General features: G+C 37.9%; 2 protein-coding genes across 6 annotated transcripts; both read left to right on the top strand.

Moving 5' to 3' along the window:
* Nucleotides 1–4,532: 4,532 nt before the first annotated feature.
* LOC113358068 (eukaryotic translation initiation factor 3 subunit A-like) lies at nt 4,533–10,429 on the top strand. Of its 3 annotated transcripts, none has more exons than XM_026601579.1 (15): nt 4,533–4,635; nt 4,895–4,977; nt 5,322–5,419; nt 5,512–5,726; nt 6,047–6,313; nt 6,623–6,838; nt 6,934–7,302; nt 7,387–7,416; nt 7,549–7,776; nt 7,896–8,057; nt 8,272–8,493; nt 8,590–8,991; nt 9,262–9,342; nt 9,460–9,661; nt 9,761–10,429. In XM_026601579.1, the coding sequence occupies exons 3-15, from the start codon at nt 5,374–5,376 to the stop codon at nt 10,228–10,230; spliced, it is 2,910 nt and encodes a 969-aa protein (XP_026457364.1). In that variant the 5' UTR covers nt 4,533–4,635; nt 4,895–4,977; nt 5,322–5,373; the 3' UTR covers nt 10,231–10,429. The 3 variants fall into 3 exon arrangements, with proteins under 3 accessions (XP_026457364.1, XP_026457362.1, XP_026457363.1); XM_026601577.1 differs by having other exon boundaries at nt 5,512–5,836; nt 6,157–6,313; XM_026601578.1 differs by lacking the exons at nt 4,533–4,635; nt 4,895–4,977; nt 5,322–5,419; nt 5,512–5,726 and having other exon boundaries at nt 6,049–6,338.
* Nucleotides 10,430–10,803: 374 nt separating this feature from the next.
* LOC113358067 (putative disease resistance protein RGA3) lies at nt 10,804–15,148 on the top strand. Of its 3 annotated transcripts, none has more exons than XR_003364176.1 (3): nt 10,804–14,525; nt 14,638–14,723; nt 14,817–15,148. XR_003364176.1 is itself a non-coding variant. In XM_026601575.1 (3 exons), exons 1-2 carry the CDS (start codon nt 10,922–10,924, stop codon nt 14,677–14,679), a joined length of 3,546 nt encoding a protein of 1,181 aa, XP_026457360.1. In that variant the 5' UTR covers nt 10,804–10,921; the 3' UTR covers nt 14,680–14,723; nt 14,817–15,148. The 3 variants fall into 3 exon arrangements, 2 of the variants coding, with proteins under 2 accessions (XP_026457360.1, XP_026457361.1); XM_026601575.1 differs by having other exon boundaries at nt 10,804–14,425; XM_026601576.1 differs by having other exon boundaries at nt 10,804–14,425; nt 14,796–15,148.
* Nucleotides 15,149–25,103: the final 9,955 nt, after the last annotated feature.

Raw genomic sequence — 25,103 nt, 5'->3', positions numbered from 1 at the left:
GGCCCAAAAAAAATAATATTCTCATTGTCAGGCCCACAATTAATTTTAAGTACCGTGACACCCATAATTATTTCCGTGACACCCATAATTATATGAAATTATTAAAAATATTACATGACGGATTATGCATCCGCATGACGGGTTATGCATCAGGGGTATAATTGGCAACGCAACTTGGATATAACATATCTAAAAATCCGCGCCTTGGAATTTTACAAATTTTATATCGTTGGAAATCTTTTTAAGAGAGCTACGCAACGAGTACAAATAAGAATATCAAATTTTTGTTTGTCACGAAAAAATCGGAGGTGATCATTATTTTAGGCAAAATTTTCGAAAACTTGATACTTAACTATTATGCAGCCACCAAAAAAGATGCATAACACATTCTGCAGACACATAACGAATTATACAACCATTTGTTATGTATTTGGATAAGAAAGTTATGCATCTATAACAAGTTATGTAACCATTGTTTTGGTTGATTTTAGTGCGTCCATAAAAAATTGATGCATAATGCAGTATGCATCCCATATTTACGGATGCATATCAGGTTATGCATCTATTTTCTCGATGCATAAAAGATTTTGCAACAATTTTCTCGATGCATAATGCATTACGCATTCATTTTTTCGGATGCATAACAGGTTATGTAGATATTGTTGTAGGTGCATAACAGGTTATGCATCCATTTTCACGACTGCATAACATGTTATGTAGATATTGTTGTAGGTGCATGACAAGTTATGCATCCTTTGTTTTTGCTGGTTTCAATAATAACAAAAAACTTGTTGCATAACGTATTATTCAACCGTTTTCTGGATTGCATAACAAGTTATGCAACAATTTTTGTAGATGCATAACAGGTTATGCACCCGTTTTTATAGCTGCATAACAAATTATTCAACAACATTTCTCCATTTTCTTAAACAGTAAATTAAAAGTTCAAATTAAGTATACACCAGACGAAGAAAATGAGCTTGAACGTTGAGAGAGTAGCTAATTCTCCCAAGAAGAAAAGTAGCAAACTAATGGTTGATTGTTCTCAGCAAGTCCAGAAAAATAAATTATATACTCTTCCGTGGAATTTGTCTACCATGGTCACACCAATTAACAAGGGTACGACTGATGAGGATCGTTTGGCTTTCGAGATATTGTTGCATCCCTTTTTAGTTTCTAGCATTAAAAATCTACTGGTACATTGATAGTACAACGATAATTATGGAGCTTAGACTCCTAATGTAGCACAAACAAAATCCTTTGACAGAAAACTTAATAATCTTTCTAATGGTTACTGCTATTTGATATGTCAAGTTGTAACTGTCATACTGAAACAGAAGTATAATGTGTAATATAAAGATACCATAGTGAAATGAAACAATCAAGTCCAATATCCATGTAAGATAAGAGATAAAAAAAAGGGCCAAAGTTTTGAGAATCATCAACTGGCAGACCTTTGGCAACACATGAAGAATTTATACCAAAACTAAGAAGCAAAATCTTCAAATTAAAAGAAAAAAATTAATCCGAAAGTAGATCGAAAGTCTAGATCACAAGAATTGACAAGGCTATCCACAGATCCTAAAATTCGATACTTATTCGCCTGGAAACTATAATTAACCGTGATACCAATTAGATAAACTCAATTTTCAATCGATCTCGGGGGAATCATGCCTCATTATGAAATAAGAATCCCCAATTTTCTGAAAAGATTATAAATTCTAATAAAAGAGAAATAAGAATAACATCATATCCTGAACATAACACCAGTGACACCTCAGTAATAGCGATGAAACCAGAGTAACCAAAAGGTAGATCTTGCGGAGGTACTGTTGGAAGAATGTATGGTCTCGCTGTTGATGGCTGTCTTGGATCGCTTGTAGCTGAGGAAGAGTTACCGTGAGAAGACATCTCTGTTTCTCTTCCTTTATCTCTTTCTCTTCAATTTCAACGAACGAATCTAACCTAGTTATTATCTAGTTCATTGAATTGGAATCCAATTAGTACGGTTCGTCTGTTCCTATGGAAATCGAAACACAGAGTAATGGATTGCTGGCTACGATGATGATGGCGCTGGTGGTATGGTGTAAGGAAGAGATTTTTTATTTTCCTTGTGTAGAAAAGGAATTGAAGAAGAAGAACCAAAAAAAAAGGGTCTGGGAGAAATTTTTTTCGCCAAAATTGGATGCGCGCTTGAACTTTTTTGTTGGTGGGTTTCACAGTGGGGGCAATCTAAAAAATGGGTGTGGCTGTAGGTTTCACATTCGGGAACCATGCCAAAAGTATTCTGAACCCCAATCAGGAACTTCCGAATCTAGTCCTAAATCTAACGTCTTACATACAAGGGAAGAATCTCACGGCTAATAATCATTCTAATCTTATCATATAAAAACTAAACAAAACTAGTCAAATAAAACCAAGGTGACCAAACATGTGGTACAAAAAATCCAGCCATATTATTTTTAATAAATTAAACCATTTAATTAAAAAGTGACACAAAAACTCCAGGTCAAATAATAATGTGCAAATTTAGTTTTTATTACTTTAAAAAATCCAAACATACCCTTTTTACCTTGTCTTCTTCTTCTTCTCTCTTTTTTTTTTCTATTTATGCGGTCTTCATCTCCCCACCACCATTAACACCAGCAGCAACAAATATGTCTCCATGAACACCATCGCAACACCTCCGTCACCACCAACAACAACACCTCCGTCACCCCAGCAGCAACACCTTCGTCTCCTCCACGAAACCTTCGTCTCTTTTTCTTCTATTTCTATTCAGATCTATCACCAACAGTAGCTCCGCCACCATCAAACCAACCGATGTGTCCAGATCCGCCACCAACAGAACCTCCGTCTCCTCCATTAACACCATCATCACCTCCTTCTCCTCCATTAACACCATCATCACCTTCTTCTTCTCCGTCTACATATTTTTCATCAACAACACCGCCTCCTCTTATTTTTGTTTTTCCCACCAGTACATCAGATCCGCCACCAACACTACTTCTACCTCCTCCTTTTATCATCTAAAACCACCACCAATACCTTCAAATCGGCCACCAACAACACCTCATCTACAATCAACACCAGTACCTGCAGATCCGCTCCCAACATCACCTCCGCCTCCTCGTTCAATCCTCTACAATCACCACCACCACCTTATGATGTTTTCATCACCAGCAAATGATGATACATCTTCAAAGTCGAAATCAATATTGTATTAGGAAATGACAGATTTATGATGAAACCAAAATTGGTTTCATCAAATTCTGACAGTTTTGGTTGGTGAAAACAGTAAACTAATGATGAAACCAAATTTGGTTTCATCATAAACTTGCCTATTTTCTGTCATGAAATCAAAGATTTTAATGATGAAAATTAAGTTTATGATGAAACCAAATTTTGGTTTCACCTGATTTTTGTCTAGTTTATTCGGTCTGACTTGGAAGACGGCATGTTTGCTTTCATCATTGAAGTTATGTTGGTGAAATGATAATACGTGGTTTCGATTGTATGTACAATGGTGGTTTTTATTATATGTGTGTATGAATTGGGAGAATGTGTATAAAAGGGTCTGGTACTGGTACTCCAGGTATTGATGAAGAAGTTTTGTTAGTAATGGTGCCCTTAACTGAAGTTATGGAAGTGATAAAGAATGGATTAACTGAGTAAGGGTGGTGCTAATGCAATGAGAGTTGTAGTTGAGCTTCAGGTGTTGCATAAAGGACTGGTATGGGTTACAATTAAAGAGGTGTATGTCTGCATTGTTAAAAGTGTAATGAATTGGCTGAAGTTGATGAAACCTAATTAGGTTTCATCGTATTTTTTTTCATTTTGTTGAATATTAATATCCGTGAAGCCAATTTTTGATGGTGGGATACAGGTGGATTATTTTTTGTTGAAACTGGTTGTAGTTGAGGGGGTAATGGTAGTGGTGGTTGTGGTGCTGGTGGTTGTGGCAGCGATGGGGGTGGTGCAGTTGACGGTGGTGGTAGGTTTCATCTTATTGTGGATTGTTTTTTGTTGAAAGTAGTTTTAGTTAAGGAGGTAATGGTAGTGGTGGTTGTGGTGATTATGGTTGTGGTGGCGATGGGGGCGGTGCAGTTGACGGTGGTGGAAGGTTTCATCTTATTGTGTTTCATTTTTTCTTCTTCTTCTTTCTCCTTTCTTTTATGATGAAACCAAAATTTGGTTTCATCTTATTTTGGTGAAACCAATTTTTGGTTTCATCATTTTTCTGGTGGTGGCGCGGTGGTGGTCGGTGGAGCCGGCGAAGGTGGTCGGTGGCGGCGGCGGCGAAGGTGGTCGGTGGCGGCGGCGACGACGGGCGGCGGTGGTGTTGCTGGTGGTGGGTTGTTGTTCGTAGTGATAATATAATAAAATTTAAAAGTTGGGTTGATTTTTGTTTTTGTTGGAGTGATTTAAATAATAGAAGGGTAATGTAGACAGTTTATGTTAAATGGGGTTTTTGTGAACATTTTGTTTTGGTGGAGTTTTTGTGCATGGATGTGACACGTTTGGGGTTATAACTCGCGGAACGAAAACTAAAAGAAAACACTCGCTTCTTCCGTTGGAAACCCTACTTACCAGCGGAGAAATCCTCATCGCTCTCGTCGAAGAAGAAGAAGAAAGGTAAGAATTTAGGGTTTCTGAATTCTTGATTCGGTTTAGTTGTTGTTATTCCCAATTCGTATGCATGAACGAAGACTGTACTTCTCCGATTAGATTTAGGTGTTCGAATCAATTACGGTATGAAACTCTCATGATTATGCGTTTTGCAAATTTAGAGTTGTCGTCTTAGGTTATCTGAACGTGTAAGTGTGTGTTATCGATCGATTTGAAGCTAGAGTTCTTCTCGCTCACCCATTCATCGATGTTTCTTTGATTTCAGGATTTGTCTGTGGTTGTGGTGGTAGAAGAAGAAGAAGTTGCTCAAGCTGCTTTATGATTCATTCGGAAACTGCTGAATTAGAAGTAAGAGTTTATTATCTTATTGCTGATGACAATGTCTTAAGAATTTGCACTGTGGATGGAATATTGGAACCTATAATTTTGTTTCTGTCTATGGTAGCGTTTTTTATTTTTCCTGAAGTTGCATAACATATCTAAGCCCATGTTCGTTGTTGTTTACCCAATCTTAGTCAGAATTTGCCTTGTGGATTGGCACTCATTGAATGGAGTCTCTTGCTTTTGTAGAAATTTTTGAACATGAAATTCTGAATTAGGAATCTGTGTGGATGTAACTCAACTGGATATTTAATTTGTTTTTATGTGTTTATAGTAGGATGGATTAACCGTGAACTGTTTTCATGCACCAGGAATTTGTTTTTACAAACAACAGTTTTAGAAGGAAAGTTTTTGTTATCAATCATGGCTACTTTTGGAAAACCCGAGAATGCTTTGAAGCGTGCTGAAGGTTAGTTTCGTGTTTTATGTATGGAAAGTATGGCTAGCATTTTGGTTTTAACTCTGCTAACTTTTTGTTACTTTCTTTATGCGTGGATTCAGAGTTGATTCATGTCGGGCAGATGCAAGCAGCGTTGCAAGTATTGCATGATGTAATCACTTCTAAGAGGTATCGTGCATGGCAGAAAACACTTGAGCGTATAATGTTCAAGTATGTTGAACTCTGTGTGGAGATGAGGAGGGGTCGGTTTGCAAAAGACGGACTGATTCAGTACCGGATTGTATGCCAACAAGTTAATGTTGGTTCTCTGGAAGAGGTGATCAAACACTTTTTGCATCTTTCAACTGAGAAAGCTGAGAATGCAAAGTCCCAAGCAGAGGCTTTAGAAGAAGCTCTGGACGTTGATGACTTGGAAGCTGATAAGAGGCCCGAAGAGGGGTCGGTTTGCAAAAGACGGACTGATTCAGTACCGGATTGTATGCCAACAAGTTAATGTTGGTTCTCTGGAAGAGGTGATCAAACACTTTTTGCATCTTTCAACTGATAAGAGGCCCGAAGAGGGGTCGGTTTGCAAAAGACGGACTGATTCAGTACCGGATTGTATGCCAACAAGTTAATGTTGGTTCTCTGGAAGAGGTGATCAAACACTTTTTGCATCTTTCAACTGAGAAAGCTGAGAATGCAAAGTCCCAAGCAGAGGCTTTAGAAGAAGCTCTGGACGTTGATGACTTGGAAGCTGATAAGAGGCCCGAAGACTTGATGCTGAGCTATGTTGGTGGAGAGAAGGGAAAGGATAGATCTGACCGCGAGCTTGTTACCCCATGGTTCAAATTTCTATGGGAGACCTACAGAACGGTTCTTGAAATTCTCCGTAACAACTCTAAACTAGAAGCGCTCTACGCAGCAAGCCATCTGATATCTTAATTAGGTTTGATTCCTTATTTGCGCTAGGTTAACTCTTGGTCTCTAGTGTGGTGTAGTCTGAAGCTTGATGTAACTCGATTTATCGCATGGAATTGGAATGGGTTGTATGAAGCTTAAATCACCTTAAGTTTCATCTGTTTCTTCATGTTAACGGAACATCTTATCAACTTTGCTATTAATTGACCTTCTTTCAGCCACTTTTTTTTTTTATCTCCTTGGCATTTTTGATTTTTCAGTCTTAATGAGTTTGAGTGTAGGATCTGACTAATATTTCTCTCAATTGCACAGATGACTGCGCACCGAGCCTTCCAGTTTTGTAAGCAGTACAAGAGAACAACTGAATTCCGTAGGCTTTGCGAAATAATCAGAAACCATCTTGCAAATCTTAACAAATACAAGGATCAGAGAGACAGACCCGACTTATTGTTACCAGAAAGCTTACAACTGTACCAAGATACGAGGTTTGAGCAGCTTAAGGTTGCAACTGACCTTGAACTTTGGCAGGTATGTGGAGAATACTTAGTTCCATAGTCCAAGTGTTTGCCTGGAGCAAACTACCTCCGTTCTATATCTAAATTTTGTTATCTGATCTTGTGCAGGAAGCTTTTCGTTCCGTGGAAGACATTCATGGTTTGATGTGTATGGTAAAGAAAACGCCCAAGCCATCCTTGATGGTCGTTTATTATGGCAAGCTGACGGAGATATTCCGGGTTTCGGACAGTCAACTTTATAATGCCTATGCATGGTCCAAACTGTTCTCACTTCAGAAAAGTTACAATAGGCACTTAACCCAGAAGGATTTGCAGCTAATCGCATCCTCTGTTGTATTAGCTGCGCTTTCAGTGACTCCCTATGATCGTGGTTATGGTGCATCACATTTGGAGCTTGACAATGAGAAGGAGCGCAATTTGAGAATGGCTAACCTTATAGGTTTTAGTCTTGACCCTAAACGTGATAGCAGAGAAGTGGTAAATCAATTTTTCACCCGTTTCATTTTCTTTTTCGATATATTTTTGTTATGTTACTTATGCTGTCTAATGGTCCCTTTTCAGCTTTCAAGGTCAGCACTTCTCTCGAAACTGGTAAGTTTTGGATCTGGATTCTAATTTGTTTTATTTAAATATATTTATCTGAGATCCTGTCAGACACTTATGTTTTAGATTCAGTAACTTAGCCAGATGCATTGTCCTTTTTTTCTTCAAAATTTCCTGTAGGTCTCTAAAGGTGTGTTGGCTTGTGCATCACCGGAAGTTAAAGAGCTTTACAATCTTCTGGAACATGAATTTCTACCCCTGGATCTTGCTTCAAGAGTTCAGCCATTGTTAGGCAGTATCTCCAATGTTGGAGGAAAGATTTCGTCTGCATCATCTGTTCCAGAAGTGCAACTTTCATACTATGTTCCTGCTCTTAAAAAGCTTGCTACCCTGCGGTTGCTTCAGCAGGTAATGATGCTTATATTTCTTTGACCACTCAAACACCAACCAGCAAGCATTTGTTCCCTAAATTTTTGTTCATCCTTCTGATGTTTTTCATGTTTTCTTTGTTGGTTTTTGCAATCCAGGTTTCACAGGTTTATCAGACAATGAAAATCGAGGTCTTGTCCAAGATGATTCCCTTTTTTGATTTTTCGGTTGTTGAAAAGATTTCAGTTGATGCCATCAAATCGAATTTCATTGCGATGAAGGTCGATCATCAGAAAGGAGCAGTTCTCTTTGGTAGTTTGGTAAGTTAAAAACTGCAGCCTAACAAACTTCTCTGTAATTTGTTTGCGTTTGTTGTCAAGTAAAACGCCAAGGAACCGCAACAGCTTTACTTTTGGTAACATAGAACACCTAGGAAGAGAAAGGGATAAGATATATTTGTAATATATTTGTAGACTTGTACTCTGTATACCAGATTGTTAGCTTAAGTTATGTATTTATCTTTTCCTTCTTCAGGATCTTGAGTCTGACACGCTTCAGGGCCACCTGACCCTTCTTGCTGAGTCCTTGAATAAAGTGAGAGGGCTGATTTATCCTCCGGTTAAGAAGACATCAAAATTAGGTGACGCTCTTCTAGGTTTAGCTGAGGTGGTCAATAAGGAGCACAAGAAGCTTCTTGCTAGAAAGTCAATTATTGAAAAGCGCAAAGAACTACAAGAACGCCAGTTGTTGGAAATGGTAAGGCTGTTTTTTGTTTGTGCACTATATATGTATCCTAGCATATGCAACCAGATTTTGATTCAACTTTATATCATCATTTTCTGTTCTTTGAAGGAACTTGAGGAAGAGGTCAAAAGGAAAAAGATTCAGCAAGATACCGTGGAGGCAGAAAAGATCAGGCGTGCAGAGGAATCTCGTGTGAGGGAGAAGCAAAGAATTAAGAAAGAACTAGACGAGAAAGATAGAAAATTTGTAATAGAGGAGGTCTTCAAAAAGAAGGGAAAGAGGAACTTAGAAGGAGCCAACTTAGAAGGAGCCACTAAAGAACAACTAATTGAGATGGCTAGAAAAGAGCAACTGAAAGAGAGACAGGAATTAGAGAAGAGGCTTCAGAAACTTGCTAAAACCATGGATCATATGGAACGAGCGAGGAGAGAAGAGGAGGCTCCTCTTATTGATGCTGCATTTCAGCAACGTCTAGTGGAGGGAAAAATTGCCCATGAGCGGGACCAGCAGGTATATTGTACTATTCAATGCCATCATATTGTGCATTACACTCCATTTAAATTAACACTTCAGCTTCAGCCTTCAATTTGTTGTTTTCTACCTACTTGGGTTCTCTTTTCATCCCTGGTCAGGATTTTTGAGTAGTATTAAGCGATAACTTAGCCTGGCCCCAATGTATTGGTTGCGCTGTTCTGAACCCTCATTAGGCTCGACCAACTGCCTCATTATTTTGTTTCCTCGAGTGTCAACTGAATTATGATGCTTCATGTTCTTCTGCAGCAAGAGATTGAACTGAGCAGGGAACGCCATGTTGGAGACCTTCAGGAAAAGAATAGGCTCTCAAGGATGTTGGAGAATAAGGTAATAAGTTAACTTACAACATTTTTTAACACAGTAGGCAACAGTTCGTCTTGGTAAGGAGGCTAACTCGAATTTAAATGTCTCCGGCATTGCTGATCTCATTTTTACTTGTGGCAGAACATTCTCCAGACTAGGATCGTCTCTCGTCGTCAATCTGAGTTCGACAGATTGCAGAGAGAGAGGGATGAGCGTATTGCCCAATTGCTTCAGGATCACAGGGAGATTAGAGAGAAGCGGAGGAAGCTGATATTTTACTTGAGGTCTGAGGAGGAGAGACAGAAGAAATTGGCGGAAGAAGAAGCTCTTCGTAAGCAACAAGGTAGTTAGTTTCTATGCATTAGTATAGATGATTCTGGATATGTATATATGTATATTATTTTTTTACAATGTGTATCTGGTAATTATTTGGGGTTTACAGAGGACGAAAGGGAAAAGAAAGAAGATTTAGAGAGAAAGGCCAAGTTGGACGAGATAGCCGAGAAGCAGAGGCAAAGAGAGGCCGAAGCGGAGGAGAGGGAAAGAAAGGACAGGGAGGCTAGGTTTAATAGAGCACCACCTGTTCCGGCTGCTGTTTCACCTGGGACTACTGCTCCAGCACCGGCAAGATATGTACCACCTAGGAGGGCAGCATCTGGAGCTGCTGCAGTAACACCCCCAGAATCCGACCGAAGGGGTTTGAGACAAGTAGATCAGCGTCAACCTGCAACTGATAGTTGGCGCACTGATCGTATGGATGATCGCAGGCCGTCAGCAGTATCTGGGCGCAATGATCGAACTGATGATCGTAGACCGTCAGCAGCATCTGGGAGCACTGATCGAACTGATGATCGTAGGCCGTCAGCAGCATCTGGGAGCACCGGAAAATGGGTTCCCCCATACAAACGTTGAGCTGAATCTTGACCCTCTCTATTGAAAATGTTTGTTGTTTTCATCCGAGTGGGATTATTTTGTCACCTTTGCTGCTTAACTGAAAAGAGTTGTCATAGAGAATTTTGTTTCTGTTACTGCTGCCGTCACTTGTCAGGAAATTGAGTAATATGAGAACAGATTCTTAGGTTATGATATATATTTATGTATTCTTTTGCAATTGGTTTTTATTATGTTTCACTAGCGTTTGATTGAAAATAAATTTCGTAGTCGTGCTGGGTGTTTACGGAGCAGTAAGCATACCAACTCCACTTATAAGGCTGTCGTTTCCTCGGTTTCTAATTGCAAATGTCTAGTTGTGCAAAAACACTGCTTAGGATCTTGTAGGCAACCTTGTTAACCCGAATATGTGGAGGTAGTGGGTAGTACCTGCTCAAGAAATCCGGCATTGACAAGTCAAATTACTCGAACAACTTTCGAATACCCAATTGCTAATTAGGTTCTTGACCTAACAAACGGTCGGGCCCACACATGCATTATCATTTATAATAGCGGTTTAGTATTTAAATTTAAAATTCAGATTGATCAGTATGATCCAGCAGCTCTCTTCTCTAAAAGTCGTCTTGTTCTCCATTTTCTTGCTTTACCCCTACTTAAGATCTGGTGTATGTTTTCTGAGAGAGTTTCATCCTATTATCAATCAAAAGAATAAATGGCTCTTGAATTTGTTACTGACCCTGCAGTGCAACCTTTAATCAAAAAATTGATTTCGTATTCTTTTTCGGAGGAGATTAATGTTTTTTGGGGTTTCAAGGGTGGGCCGACGAAGTTCTTTGAGTCTTTAAGAGTTATTCAAGGTGTCTTAGATGATGCTGAAAGGATGCAATTGGAAGATGACTCGATAAAATTATGGTTGAGAGAACTCAAGGATTTGGCTTATGCCACTGATGACATTCTCGGTGAGCTTCAGTATGAAGTTGTTCGTCGTAGAATCGAAACACAAAGTGGGATAAGAAGTAAGGTATTTAACTTCTGTTCTTTTTCAAACCCAATTTTATTTCGTGTCAAGAATACTTATAAGATTAGAAACATCAATCATATGTTCGATGAAAGCACAAAGACGATGAAGAATTTCGATTTTAGTGTTAATAATGTCAAAAGAGAAACACCATGCTGTTCTACTTCTTCTATGTCTTCGCTGTATAACTATGAATCAATCATCGTTGGGAGGGATGCAGATAAAACTAAACTGATAGACTTGTTAACTAATAGCTCCAAGAATAGTCACGGCATAAATGCTGTGATTAATATTGTTGGGATGGGAGGTGTTGGCAAAACAACACTTGCTAAATTGGTCTATAGTGATGAGTCAATAACCAATCATTTTAGTACAAAATTCTGGGTCTGTGTTTCCGGAAGTTCTGACGAAAAGGAGATTTACATTAAGCTTTTCCATTGCATCAAGACAAACAGGAGTTACGATGAGGAGACTTATAACAAGCTCTCGGAATCCATCAAGAGAAACACAAGAGATGGGGCCTTAAAGTTAGAAGAGATGGTAAATATCTCGAAAGAGATCCTTGAGACCAAGAGATTTCTATTAGTACTCGATGATGTCTGGTATGACGGTCGCATCAATTGGGAGAAGGTGGTGAAAGGTCTTCTGTTGATGGGTGTCGATGGAAGTAAAATTTTAATGACCGCACGTCGTAGCGAGATCCTTTCTATAATGGGTTCCAAATATACTTACAGGTTGCCAGTATTACCTGTAGACGAATGCTTTTTTTTGTTCAAAAGAATTGCTTTTGGACATGGAGGAACAGAGAAGTCCCTAAATCTGGTCCAAAAAGGCCAAGACCTCATGAAGAAGTGTGGAGGATCGCCTCTTGCTGCAAAAGCTCTTGGGGGATTGTTGCGCTCTAAAAAGTCCGAAGAAGACTGGAACCATATTTTGAACAACAAAATATGGAATCTCCCCAACAACAATGAAGAAAAGGTCATCTGTATATTGAAGTTGTGTTACGAGAATCTATCAGTGAATCTAAAACAGTGTTTCTCGTATTGCTCAATCTTCCCGAAGGACTACGTCATTCAGAAAAATATGCTAATCCAGTTGTGGATGGCAGAAGGATTCCTTTGTCCCTCGGGAGAAGCCATATCAATGGAAAGCATTGGTAATAGATATTTCAGTATTTTGCTGCAAAATTCCTTCTTCCAAGATGAAGTTAGAAATGAGTGGGGAGAAGTAAAATCGTGCAAAATGCATGATCTTGTACATGATCTTGCATTATCTGTTTGTGGAAGCGAATGTTCAACGGTGGATGCTAAGTCCGTTCAGGAAGAAAAACTTACTAGGCTTCGCCGCATAAGATTGGTCGATGATTATGACTCTCCATTTCCCGAAGCAATATACAAAGCAAAGCAAACACGCACATTTATTTATAACTCTCCACGGTCAGGACTTAAGGTTTCTGGGCACCACTTGGATCATATCTTCTTGAACCTGCGATGCTTGCGTGTCTTGGATATAAGTAACTCTGAGATTTCAGATTTACCACCATCGATATGCATGTTGAAGCATGTAAGGTACCTTGATTTTTCCCACACTAAGCTAACAACATTTCCAAACTCTTTCACCTGTCTTTATAATTTGCAGACTTTAAGACTCAAGTACTGCGATAGGCTTAAAGATTTTCCTGAAGGCATGGGTAAGCTTGTTAGTTTGAGACATCTTATAACCAGTCAAGATGAATCAGTTCTAATGCCGAGGGAAGTAGGAAAATTAAGTTGCCTCCAAACGTTATCTGTTTTTGTTGTGGGCAAGGACAATGGGTTTGGAGTTGATGAGTTAAAAGATCTTAATCTTCTTGGAGGTAAACTGACGGTGCACAGTATGGAGAACATCAAAGATGCAGAAGATGCTAAGAGAGCAAATCTAAAGGAGAAGAAAAACCTTCAAAACCTGGAACTTCTCTGGAATAATGATAATTGTGATGCAAATTACGATAATAATGCAGTTTTAGAAGATTTTCAACCGCCCCAAAATCTTAAGAGGTTGGCAATTTACAATTTTCTATCTGTAAAGTTCCCGTCATGGATGAGTACTGCTTCTTGTTTTCCAAATTTGGTGTCAGTCATTTTACATGGTTGTCATAAAAGTGAACGTCTTCCTACTTTGGGACAACTTCCATTTCTTAAGTTTCTCGACATTAAGGGACTTGAAGCCATGAGACGTATTGGTAGCGAATTCTATTGCAATGCCGAAGCAGAAGCAACAAGAGTAGTCCCACCAAACACACCATTCCAATCTTTGGAAGAACTCAACCTACATCAGATGCCTAATTTGGAAGAATGGTCAGAAGCCATGGAAAAAGTGTCATCCTCATCTAGTTTTCCTTGTCTCAAGAAGTTGCACATTTATGGTTGCCCGAAGTTAAGAACCACACCAACTCGATTTCCATGTCTCACTTATTTGAGATTTTGGAACAGCTGCGGCATACCTTTGAAGTCTTTGCTGGAAAACAACTTAAAGATCTTAACTTCAATTGACATCAGCGGTTCTGACGAGTTCTTGAATTTACCTCACGAATTACTCCGCGGAAATGAACATCTCAGGTCCTTGACAATTTCGGATTGTGATAAGTTTGAAGATTTCGGTTTAAATCAAGAAGAATCACTTTCAGACATTTCTTATAGTTATCTGGAGTCCATAAATATTTTTATGTGCCCCACTTTAAGGTCTTTGCCAGATTTTTCAGGGTTCAATTATGTCCAAAGGTTAAGTATTGAAGACTGTCCAAACCTCAAGTCTTTACCTAATGGTTTATGTTACCTCCCAGCACTTGAGGAACTGAAAATTGGTAAGCTTTCAGATGACTTGGAGTATCTCCCATTCCCTTCCATGAAAGAGGGAACCAGCAATTTTTTCTCATCGCTTCATATATTAGAGATTTGTGGCTGGACTGGCCTAGTATCTCTCCCAGAGCAACTTCAGAATCTTGTTTCATTGCAGCGTCTTGTATTAAGAGATTTTTCTTCGTTGGAGATTCTGCCTGAGTGGATGGGCAACTTAGATTCACTTCAGTGTTTGGGGATATATTGTTGCATGAATCTGAAGTATCTTCCTTCTCGAGAAGCGATGTTTCGCCTCACTGCACTACGGAGCCTGACAGTCAAAGACTGTCCTCTTCTGGAGGACGGATATTCGACCCAGAAGGTAGTCCACATTCCCGAAGTTTCTATCGTTTGCAGCTAGTGCGACAAGTGATATTCTTTGGATCGAGTAGGCTATATACATGAATACATGCTCAGCTCAGGTTTCTTCATTAACTCGCCCCAATTGTGAAATGTCTTGAAATTACCATGAGATCTATTTTTCAGAAAATTGTACATTAATCTTAACTTTAAAATGTGCCTTTTATCATGCAGGCTCAATTTTGTTTGCAGTTGGTGGTGTTTCTCAATCGGTAAAATATTTTTGCTTCCATGGTTGTGACGAGCCAAGGACCAAGAAGGTAAAATGCATTTGAACTTGTCTTTGAAATTGCTATCCGTCATGATTTCTGCTACTGAAATGTGAATTTTAGCTTACTTGGTGCCATCCACAGGTATCTTGGGTTAATCGTACTAGCTGGATCTCAGGGTCGGCAAGTGTATTATCAGTCTACAAGTCATAAAGCTATATATCAGAATTTGTAGGAACATGGAGCGCGCGACGTTTTACTTGGAATGTATCAACGATTTCAGTCCTGTGTACTTTGTTGTAGCAGTAAAATACACTCGGCTTCTGTGTGTGTTGCATCTCTCTGTCATGTAGGAATTTTGTAATATATTTGGTGCTCGGATTGACTTCTCCTGCTTTGGCACGTTCCTAACTATACGGCACTACATACGGACCAAAACTAAAAAACAATATACTAATCTAAGATGAGAAGTAGAAGAAGAGAGATACTGAGGTTGACACATCAAAACTACAGTAGGTAGGTTAAATGTTGAGATAGAAAAACTTAGCTTTGCCTTATTCTCTTGATATTGGTAGTTATATTTTGAATTATTCCAAACAACTAGACTACTGGTATGAAATTGAGCATAATTTTTACAAAAAGAAATCTAGAATAAACTTCACTCCATACGATAAAAATACGCATTTTTTTCCATAATATTGTAAAGCTTAGAAATATGTATAATACTATTCATACTATTAGGGATGATCAGGGTAATTGGTTAGAAAATAGAGAACATGTTGCCTAGCTGTTTACTAAACATTTTAAAAATATCTACAATTCTTCGAATCCTAGTAACTCTAATATATATAGAAGAAGCCTTAAAACATGTCAAGTCAATCATTTCTGAAGATATTAACTCTACTCTGGTTGCTATTCCAACCAGTGGTGAAATCTTTGATACAGTTAAAAATATGGCTCCTTGGAGTTTGCCGGGACCTGATGGTTTTCATGCTGGATTCTTTAGGGACAATTGGGATATTGTTCAGTCTGAAGTTGTGTCCCATGTTCAAAACATTTTCAAAAATAAATTTTTTCTTAAACAATCTAACTTTACTTTTATTACCTTAATTCCAAAAATCAAAAATCCATCTTCCCCCCATGATTTCAGACCCATGAGTCTATCTAATTCTATCTATAAAATTATTTCAAATTTTTTAACTAACGGTTTGAAACCATTATTAGATACTCTAATTTCTCCGTATCAATCTGCTTTCATAGCTAATAAACAGATCCATGATAATGTTATAATCACTCATGAAATTCTTCATTCCTTCAAAATGAAAACGAAAAATTCTAAAAATGGTCATATTGTTATTAAACTTGATCTCTCTAAAGCATTTGATAGGTTAAAATGGTCTTTTGTTTTGGCTGTCTTTAAGAAGCTTGGTTTTTTCTGATGGTTGGTGTCAAATGATCTTTCAATGCATAAGTACAGTTTCTTATTCTGTTCCGATTAATGGTTCCCCTGGTGATATGTTCTTCCCTACTAGAGGCATTACGCAAGGAGAGACTGTCTTTCTCCTTATATCTTTATTCTTTGTATGGAGATTTTTTTCCCAATTGCTGTTAAAAGCTAAAGAAGACAATTTAATTCAAGGTTTTAAATTTTTAAAAAATAATCTTTCGATTTCTCATTTATTTTTTGCGGATGATTGTATGTTGTTTGTAAAAGCTTCTATCAGTTATGCTAGGAATCTTATGAAGATTATTAATGTCTTTGTTAAAGCCTCAAGCCAAGCAATTAACTTTGAAAAATTTGGGTTCATTACTAGCGGAAAAATGCATCATAAACACATAAATCTTTGTCTAGAACACCAAAAATGGAGTTTCTAAAACTCTGAGAAATATCTTGGAACTCCTCTATTTATAGGTAGAGATAAAGCTAAATCCTTCGATTCTCTGATAGAAAATTTCTATTCTAGGTTAAGCTCTTGTAAGAAGACCAATTTGAATGTTGCTGGTAGGAAAGTTGTTACAAAGCATGTTCAGTCGAGTTTAGCTGTTTATCACATGTCATGTTTTCCTTTGCCCAAAAAAAATAACTACTAAAACATATACTATTCAAAGAACTTTCTGGTGGTCCAAAAAAATCCTAAACATGCAACTTATTTTCTTTCCTGGGGTGATATAGGTAAATCTAAAATTTATGGTGGGCTGGGTATTAGAAACACTTATGCTACTAATAGGGTGTTCATCTGCAAACTAGGTTGGAGAGTGATTAATAATTTGAATCTTTTGCTTTCTATGTTTTTGAAAGATAAGTATTTTCCCAATTAGAATTTATTGGAAATTGATAAACCTGCCGATTCTTCTTTTTGGATTTGGAAAAGTATTGTTAATGGTTTAAATTTTATTAGAGCTAATGTAGTTACAAAAATCAATGATGGTTCCTCTACTCATATTTGGAGTTCTAATTGGATTTCGGGTTCTAATTCTCCTACGGTGTCTATCCATCCTAATCACAGTAATTTTATTTTTGTCAGTGATCTTATTGATTTCCAAAACAATTGTTGGAATGTGAATTTTCTGTCTGCTTTATTTTCTCCTGATGTAGTGATCATAATTAGGTCGATTAGTTTAAATCTAAATCAACGTGACGAGTTAAAGTGGGCTCATAATATGCTTATAGGATTTATATGAATGAATTTAGTTCTTTAGAAGATGCTAATTTTTGGAGGAAAGTTTAGGCTGTTGATTGTCTGCCGAAAATAAAAAAAAATCTTGTGGAAAATCTTTGCTCAGATGCTGCCAGTTCATTCTCTCGTTCAGTTCTACAACCCTTATGTGGATTTGAAATGTCCTTTATGTCATGATCATGAATAAACTATTATGCATTTATTTGTGAAATGTCCGATTGTTGCTTATATTTGGTTTGGACTCTCTCTGCAACATTTAATTACTACAAATTTAGAGTGGATTGATGATATTTTTATGTTCTGGCATGATTTTGCTCTTGGTTTATCTCCCTTTAATGTTAATTGGCCGAGTATTGGTGTAATTGTGATGTGGTGTATTTGGAAGTTAAGATGTGATGTTAACTTCAGGAATATTGCTGTTGATATAAGTAGAGCCGTTATGGAAACTATAAGGAATGATTAACACTTTATATTGCTCCCCGTATAATTATTAAAACAGTAAATAGGGACTCCCCGCATAATTACTGAAACAATAGATAGGGATGTTAAAGTTCCCAGGTCTGAGGTAAAGCATTTTATGTTCATTGATGGTTCCTTTAAAGATTTTAATATGGCTTTGGGTGTTATCTGGTGTGATATTGCAGGAAGAATAAGAAGAACTATCTAGGACTTTGGCTTGATTCCAGATGCAGTTGGTGCTGAATCGGCTGCTCTAATTTTGGCTATCTCTTGGGCTAAATAGATGAATCTTTCCAAAGTCATCTTCGTTAGTGATTGTCTCCAACTGGTGGATTTTGTGAATGGAGTCAATACTAATATTGAGTGGAGAAGTAGTGACCTTCTTGAAGACTATCAGAGTTTATTTTCTAGTTTTTGTTCCTTTAAAGTTGTGTATATAAAGCGTGTGAAAAACAATCTAGCTGATCGGCTTGCATCTCGGTCTAGAAAATTCAGTGTCAAATATATTTGGGTCTCTTTACCTTATTTTTTGGAAACTCTTGTTAGGAAAGAGACCTTAACTGCTGTTTATAATTCTCTGCTTTGTTAATCCCTTGGTGTGTTTCTTAGCAAAAAAAAGAGTTGACAAGTGGAAGTAGAGACACTGAGAGGTAGACATAATTGTATTATGAAGGGTTTCTCAAGATGAGAAAACCAAAGATAGAACTGTGTATATATGCAGTCACATAACTTGGCGTACATGAAAGATACACTTGCCTTAGGCTTGTCATACAAGACATAACATATAAGACTCAAACTATTTACAGAAAAATACAATTTCCATATGAAATAAAGAATAAGTTTTGTATTCTCTAACACCCTCCCTCGATCTAAGCGGGTGGTCAGAAACAGTAAGCTTAGAGCGTAGAAAAGATAAACGATCTCTTGAAAAACGTTTAGTAAAGACGTCGGAAATATGATCCTTAGAGCAAACAAAACGAACAATTAGCTGGCCATGTTGAACCCTTTCGCGAACAAAACGATAATCGATTTCAATGTGTTTAGTACGACCATGGAAGATAGGATTCATGGTAAGATAGGTAGCACCAAGATTATCACACCACAAAACAGGAGGAGTGCAAACCGGAATTTGAAGTTCTTTGAGTAGAGACTCAATCCACATGAGCTCAACAGTAGCAATAGAAATCCCTCGATATTGAGCCTCGGTACTAGACTTAGAGACTGTTTTGTGTTTTCTAGCACTCCATGAAATGATATTTGATCCTAAGTAAACACAGTAACCACTAGGGGAACGTCTCTTGTTGGATTACCGGCCCAATCAACACCCGTATAGGCTTGAAAACTTAGTTGAAAAGAAGAAAATGGCCGAGAGTAAGACCATAAGAAGAAGTACCTTGTAAATAGCGCAGGATTCTCTTAACAAGAAGAAGATGCTTGTCAGTAGGATGTTGCATGAATTCACAGACTTTATTGACCGAGAAAGCAGGTTCAGGACGCGTGATCAACAAGTATTGAAGACCTCTAACAAGACTCCGATATTCAATAGGATTTTTCAAAGGAACTCCACCGTGTGGATTTAACTCAGTAGAAGTAGTAAATAGAGTAGTCACAGGCTTATACCCTTGCATATTGGCACGCTCCAATAAATCTTCTATATACCGACCCTGAGAGAGAAACAAACCATCAGTTGTTCGGGTAACTTCAATACCGAGAAAAAGAGACAGCTCACCAAGATCTTTGAGTGCAAATTCCGTGTGGAGAGTGTCAATAAGATGTTGTAAATAATAAGAGGAAGAGCCTGTTAATATAATGTCATCAACATACACCAGAAGATAAGTAACATCACTAATTGAACGACGAATAAACAAGGAAGAATTAGCTCGAGAAGTAGCAAAACCAAGTTGTTGTAAAAACATACTTAGCCAAGTGTACCACTCCCTTGGTTCCTGTTTGAGACCATACAACGATTTATGCAAGCGAAAAACATGATCAAGATAGTTTGGATCAATATAACCAGGAGGTTGCTTCATATAAACCTCTTCCATAAGAAAACCATTGAGAAATGCATCCTGAATATCAAGTTGACGAATAGGCCAGGAAGATGTAAGAGCCAAGGTAAGAACAACACGAATTGTACAAGGCTTGATTACCGGACTGAAAATTTCTCCATAGTCCTTCCCTTCACGTTGATGAAAGCCTTGTGCCACTAGACGAGACTTACGTTGTTCTGTTAGAGCACTGCTCGGTCGAACTCGTAAGCGTTGCTATCTCAATCTTGTTTGTCAATGTTAGTGATCAAAACTATAAGTCTTAATTTCTAGTCTACTTATAGTGATGTCTCTGACTAGGATATATTGTGTAGTTGAGCATTAGACTTCACGACGTTCATCAACTGAAGACGAAGAACTACTAAAGAGAGCTTGTGGAACTTCATCAACAAAAGGTATGTGGAGACTAAAACTCATCTATCACTTGGAAAGTCTATTTCTACTTTATCTCCTATATTGAGACAAAAGTCGTATTACTATATAGTATTCGATTATGCACATTTGAGATTTCGAGCTGAGTTTAACTCGCTTACATATTTCTCGAAATATGTGTTGGTAAGCTTTCGCTTCAACCAAGTTCTTCTTATATTCTTGACGAAAGTCAAAAGATGATCATGTGAAAATCGCTGAGTAACATCTTACATGGTTTGTGTGATACAATCATTTGGTGCAGACTTGGTATGTTTCGTTATGATTATTTCAATAACTTGAAAATTGCTTTGATGCTAAGAAAGTTTCAATGATTGAAAAAGAGTTTATAACACTTAACCATCATTGGATTATGAACATAGTATGCGTTCTTGCATGTATGTGATCCATGAACGGAACTATAGTATGCATACCCGTATGCGTACATGTTAGTTGTGAAATTCCGAGTACCTAAGTACACATACCCGTACGCGTACTGGCGAAGGGTTTGGATCCGTGAATTTCTGCTGTGTTTGGGAGTATGCGTACCTGTTTGCATACTGGCGAACCCAAACTCAGACCGGCTACTAAAGTATGCGTACCCGTTTGCATACTTGAGTGGTTAAAGTTCTAAAATCGGTTTGTTCATGAACTAATACATTTATATAATAAGGAATGCATTCTTTGCAAACCATGGCTATAATGTTCATGAATTGATTTGAGTGAATCAAACCGATTTTGCTTCAATTGTGTTCTTGTATACTTCTATGAGAATATAACAATTGAACAACTCTATAACTAGTTTCATTTGAGTCATTAGAACTAGTTGTGGTTAAGATGAATAAGGTTGATATGAGAGTGTTCATATAGCTAACCTCGATTAACTACTTTTGAGCCAACCTAATGTACAGGTTTAAGTACGGTTACTCAAACCTAAATGAAGGTACATTTCATTTGTGTATAACAATCTAAGTTCGATCTAACGATTGACAGATATTAGCTTTGGTGTAATCAGGTTTTCATCTAACGGTGAATATCGAATGCTTTGTTACCAAGGTAACTTATATTGCAAACCCTAATTTGAAAACTATATAAGGGAGAACTCTAGCAATTGGGAAACCTAATCCCACACCTTCTGTGTGATATTATTTGCGACTAGAGTTGATTCTCCTTTAACCTTAGGTTTTTCACAAAACCTTGTAGGTTAATGACTTGAAGACTTCATTGGGATTGTGAAGCCAGACCCAACTTTTTCCTCTGTAGTTGTGTGCTCTGATCTTACTTTTACTATCGTGATTGAGTATTATCTTTGCTAAGATTTTCTTGAGATTTATCTCTGGTGAGCGTCGTTTACTCAACAAAATAATAAGATATTTCCCGCTAATTAAATAATAATATAGTGGTAGTAAGGATCGTTCCCACAGAGAGTAATGCAACTGATATGTTATCTAAATCAACAAAAATATAAAATAAGGATAAAAAGGATAATAAGATAAAGATGATGAAGAAATCCTTCGCCGTTACTAACCGTTAACTCAACATTGTACCCGTTTATCTCTTGTTAGAATCAATTGTCACCAACCGTAGGAAAGAAGGTACGCTTAGCTATCCCCAAAACTCCTTGTATCACCGGATACGGAAGCGCTCGATGATAGACACATTTTTGTGTCTAATTTGTCCTCAATGTCCGTATTGTTGGAACTCTATTTTTGTACTAATATTGTGTTTTTATGTATTTTTAGGAAATAAACATTTTTGGAAAATTCGGCTCGAAAAGTTGATTTTGGCACCCGGAGGACAAGTGTTATTCGGACTCTCGCTTTTGGATAAGGGATAACCTAATTACTAAGGGGAACCCCCAGGTCACTCCCAAGGAAGTTGCTATTCGCACACCTGCTCTGGATAGGGGGATAATAGTTTCTTCCCCATTTGAAACGATTTTGGCGGGAATATTGCATGCAGACGCTGCAGATTTTGGAGTTGAATTCTCGGGCTGTTTTAACGAGATTCAATCGCTGTAAATGATTGGGCTGGGCCTGAATACACTAGACCGGATTAGTATGGTCAATTTGATCGATCAAAATGGGCCAGAAAAGCCGTGGGATGAAGATAAAGCTAAACATGTAAGAGAAGATAATATCGATTCTGTTTGATTCTAACTTGGAATTTACGTGGCCAATTAGTTAGAGAATATCTTGTCTTTGATTGTTGCTCTATCTTAGGAAGTTTTACAACCAACAGACGCATGAAGAGAGAAATTTGGAATAAATATATCCGAGAATATTTTCTTCATCAATGCCGAGTAATGGAGGATTATATGAAGTTATGGCGAGATATTTCGGTGTTGTTGGGTTATAAATAGTTGCTGAGGTATCCTAGCGAAGGTTGTCGAGAGTTTGGGGAAGCTTTGGAGGCTACAGAGTGAAGAAAAATCGAGTTGCAGAGCCACCATTTCTGCTGCTGCAACTCAAGAACACGAAGAACATTAGACAACCAGAGACAGTCGTTCATACTACAGTAACAACGACTGTCAATTGAGGGTCGTAGTATTCTGTATACTACAACACTTTTCATTTATCGTTCTTTGTAACGGTGTTTGCAACAATTATAAACGTTGCAAACACCCGATTTTCATTATTATCTCCATTTCATCATTTGTACACCTCTTTTGAGCAATGCAAAATTCCTTTGAGCGTGTTTCCAATATGCGGAGTTAGAACCCATCACTGGGACGACGGAGGAGGCCGAGCTTCATACATGGGTAATTTTGTTAATTCTTTTTAAGACTTTTGCATTAAAAATTAATTGAAATATGATTTAATTAAATTGGTTGTTATTTGATTAGATGGGTCATGCTTAGCTTAGGTGATTTGATGTTCCATGCTTAACATTTACAATCAATGTTTTGAGAATCTACTTTGGCAAAATAAGAGTCCATATAATTTATGTTTTGAGCGATTATTGTTGAGAATAAATCATTGAGCCCTATGTTATGAAAATTGGTCGAATCATTAGTCCCAGTACCTCTCACCATTGTTAATATTTTTATTGTATATATTTATCTTTTTTTTTATTAAGTCTAAAAAAAATCATCCTTCACAAGTCTGAGAGTTTGAACCTCACTACTACAACCCATCAAAAAATCTTTAATCACTCGACTACCGGATTCTATCCAAAAGAACCACCTAGAGGTTCGCTTACAAGATGTAATTCCCCGAATGCATTAAAATTTATGAATTTAGGTTTGATCCCAGCAGTTAAACTCCATTCGCTCGGTCCACTTACTGGTGTTGTCTTTACTCGCAATTTCTCCACTGAATCCCTCCGCAAGGTCTACTTGTGTAGGAGATAAGCGACAATTACGGATCGACTCAACTCTCTACTAGCAATAGAATGATTGATAGACTAATCTAGTTGCGCACCCAAAGCAATCTAAGAATCAATCATAAACCTTCGTTATAGTAAAAACAATCCACAATGAATCACTTTAAAACTCGAAATAAACTTGTAAATAATTGAGCTTCACAATTAGAACTTTGAATTCATCCTTAACAATCAAAAGAACATCGAAAAGAGATAGTTCTCCCCCCTAAGGGGGAGAAAAACTGTGAAAAGAAGATATCCTAAATTTTATTTAAGCTTCCCTATATATAGAGTTGTGTAACCTCTTCTTTAAGAAAACTAGGAAACCTAGTTGTGTCCCGTGCATCACATCTCGTGCAAGTAGTTTCCAAACTCTGGCCAAATTCCAAACACAACTCACGGCCAAGGCTCTGCTCGTGAGAAATAGATGAAATTAGCTTACGGTCCCACGTAGGTGGTGAAGGTCCAGCCCACCTAAATTCGTTACTGGCTTGTCAGTTATGTGGAACCTATTTTCGATCCCATCTTCCTTCGGACTCGTAACATCTTTTACTTCTCGACTTCTCTGACAGACTCAAATCCCTGGATTGCTGCTCGATCAATACCCAGGCTCAAACTCCATTCATTATCAGCAGCATCAAAGTCATACTCGAGTTCTCCATCACCAACTTCACAGCTCCAACCCATTCATTCTCTAGTACTCATTATCAAGCTTCAGTTTCATCACCGATCGCTAGCAATATCTTAATCGCAACATCGGCATCCTCAACTCTCTTCTACACAGCAGCGATCATAGCCTCCAACTCGTTCGAGCCTTTCTTCCTTTTTCCATCATCGATATTCAACAGTCCCTTAAACTCGACCATTCTCCATCTACGACACCATCACTGCCTCCAGCTCTATCGTCTCATCCGAGCACCATCAGGTAACCACCACCATGATAACCACACTCTTCGATCATTTCCCATCGGCAGCAGCAACACTGCCGTCCATTGAAACAAAACTAAGCTCAAACTCCATATTCTCTTCCATCAATCTGTCGTTCAGTCTAAATATACATCACCGCCATTGGAAGAGAGTTTTGTCGTCACCACAGCTCCGTCACCTGTTCGTCTTGGACTCTTGGTTTCTCAAGCTCTATCACTTCCTCAATCACCAAGAACCATCACTATTTGCATATCTGCACTGTCTTGACTTGAGCTCTTCCATTATGGCCATTATCGTTCTTAGCAATCATCCCCAACAATATAGATCACAGAAATCTTCCGATATCACCATCACTGCCATTAATGGTAGCAGTCCCTTCGTTCACAATCGATCAGGCCTTTTTACGAACACTTCTAGTGCAGTTCTGGTGATGCAGATATGAAGCTTCTGGTGAATTCTCAGGCCATTCCAACTCCTTTCAAATCCTTCAAACACAATCACAGCTTCATGAGATACCCATTTATCCAATTTCTTGACCTAATTATTTA

This window comes from Papaver somniferum, chromosome 3 (genome assembly GCF_003573695.1).
Source record: "Papaver somniferum cultivar HN1 chromosome 3, ASM357369v1, whole genome shotgun sequence".
NCBI classification, from domain to species: domain Eukaryota; kingdom Viridiplantae; phylum Streptophyta; class Magnoliopsida; order Ranunculales; family Papaveraceae; genus Papaver; species Papaver somniferum.
This window is presented reverse-complemented; position numbering and strand designations above follow the sequence as displayed.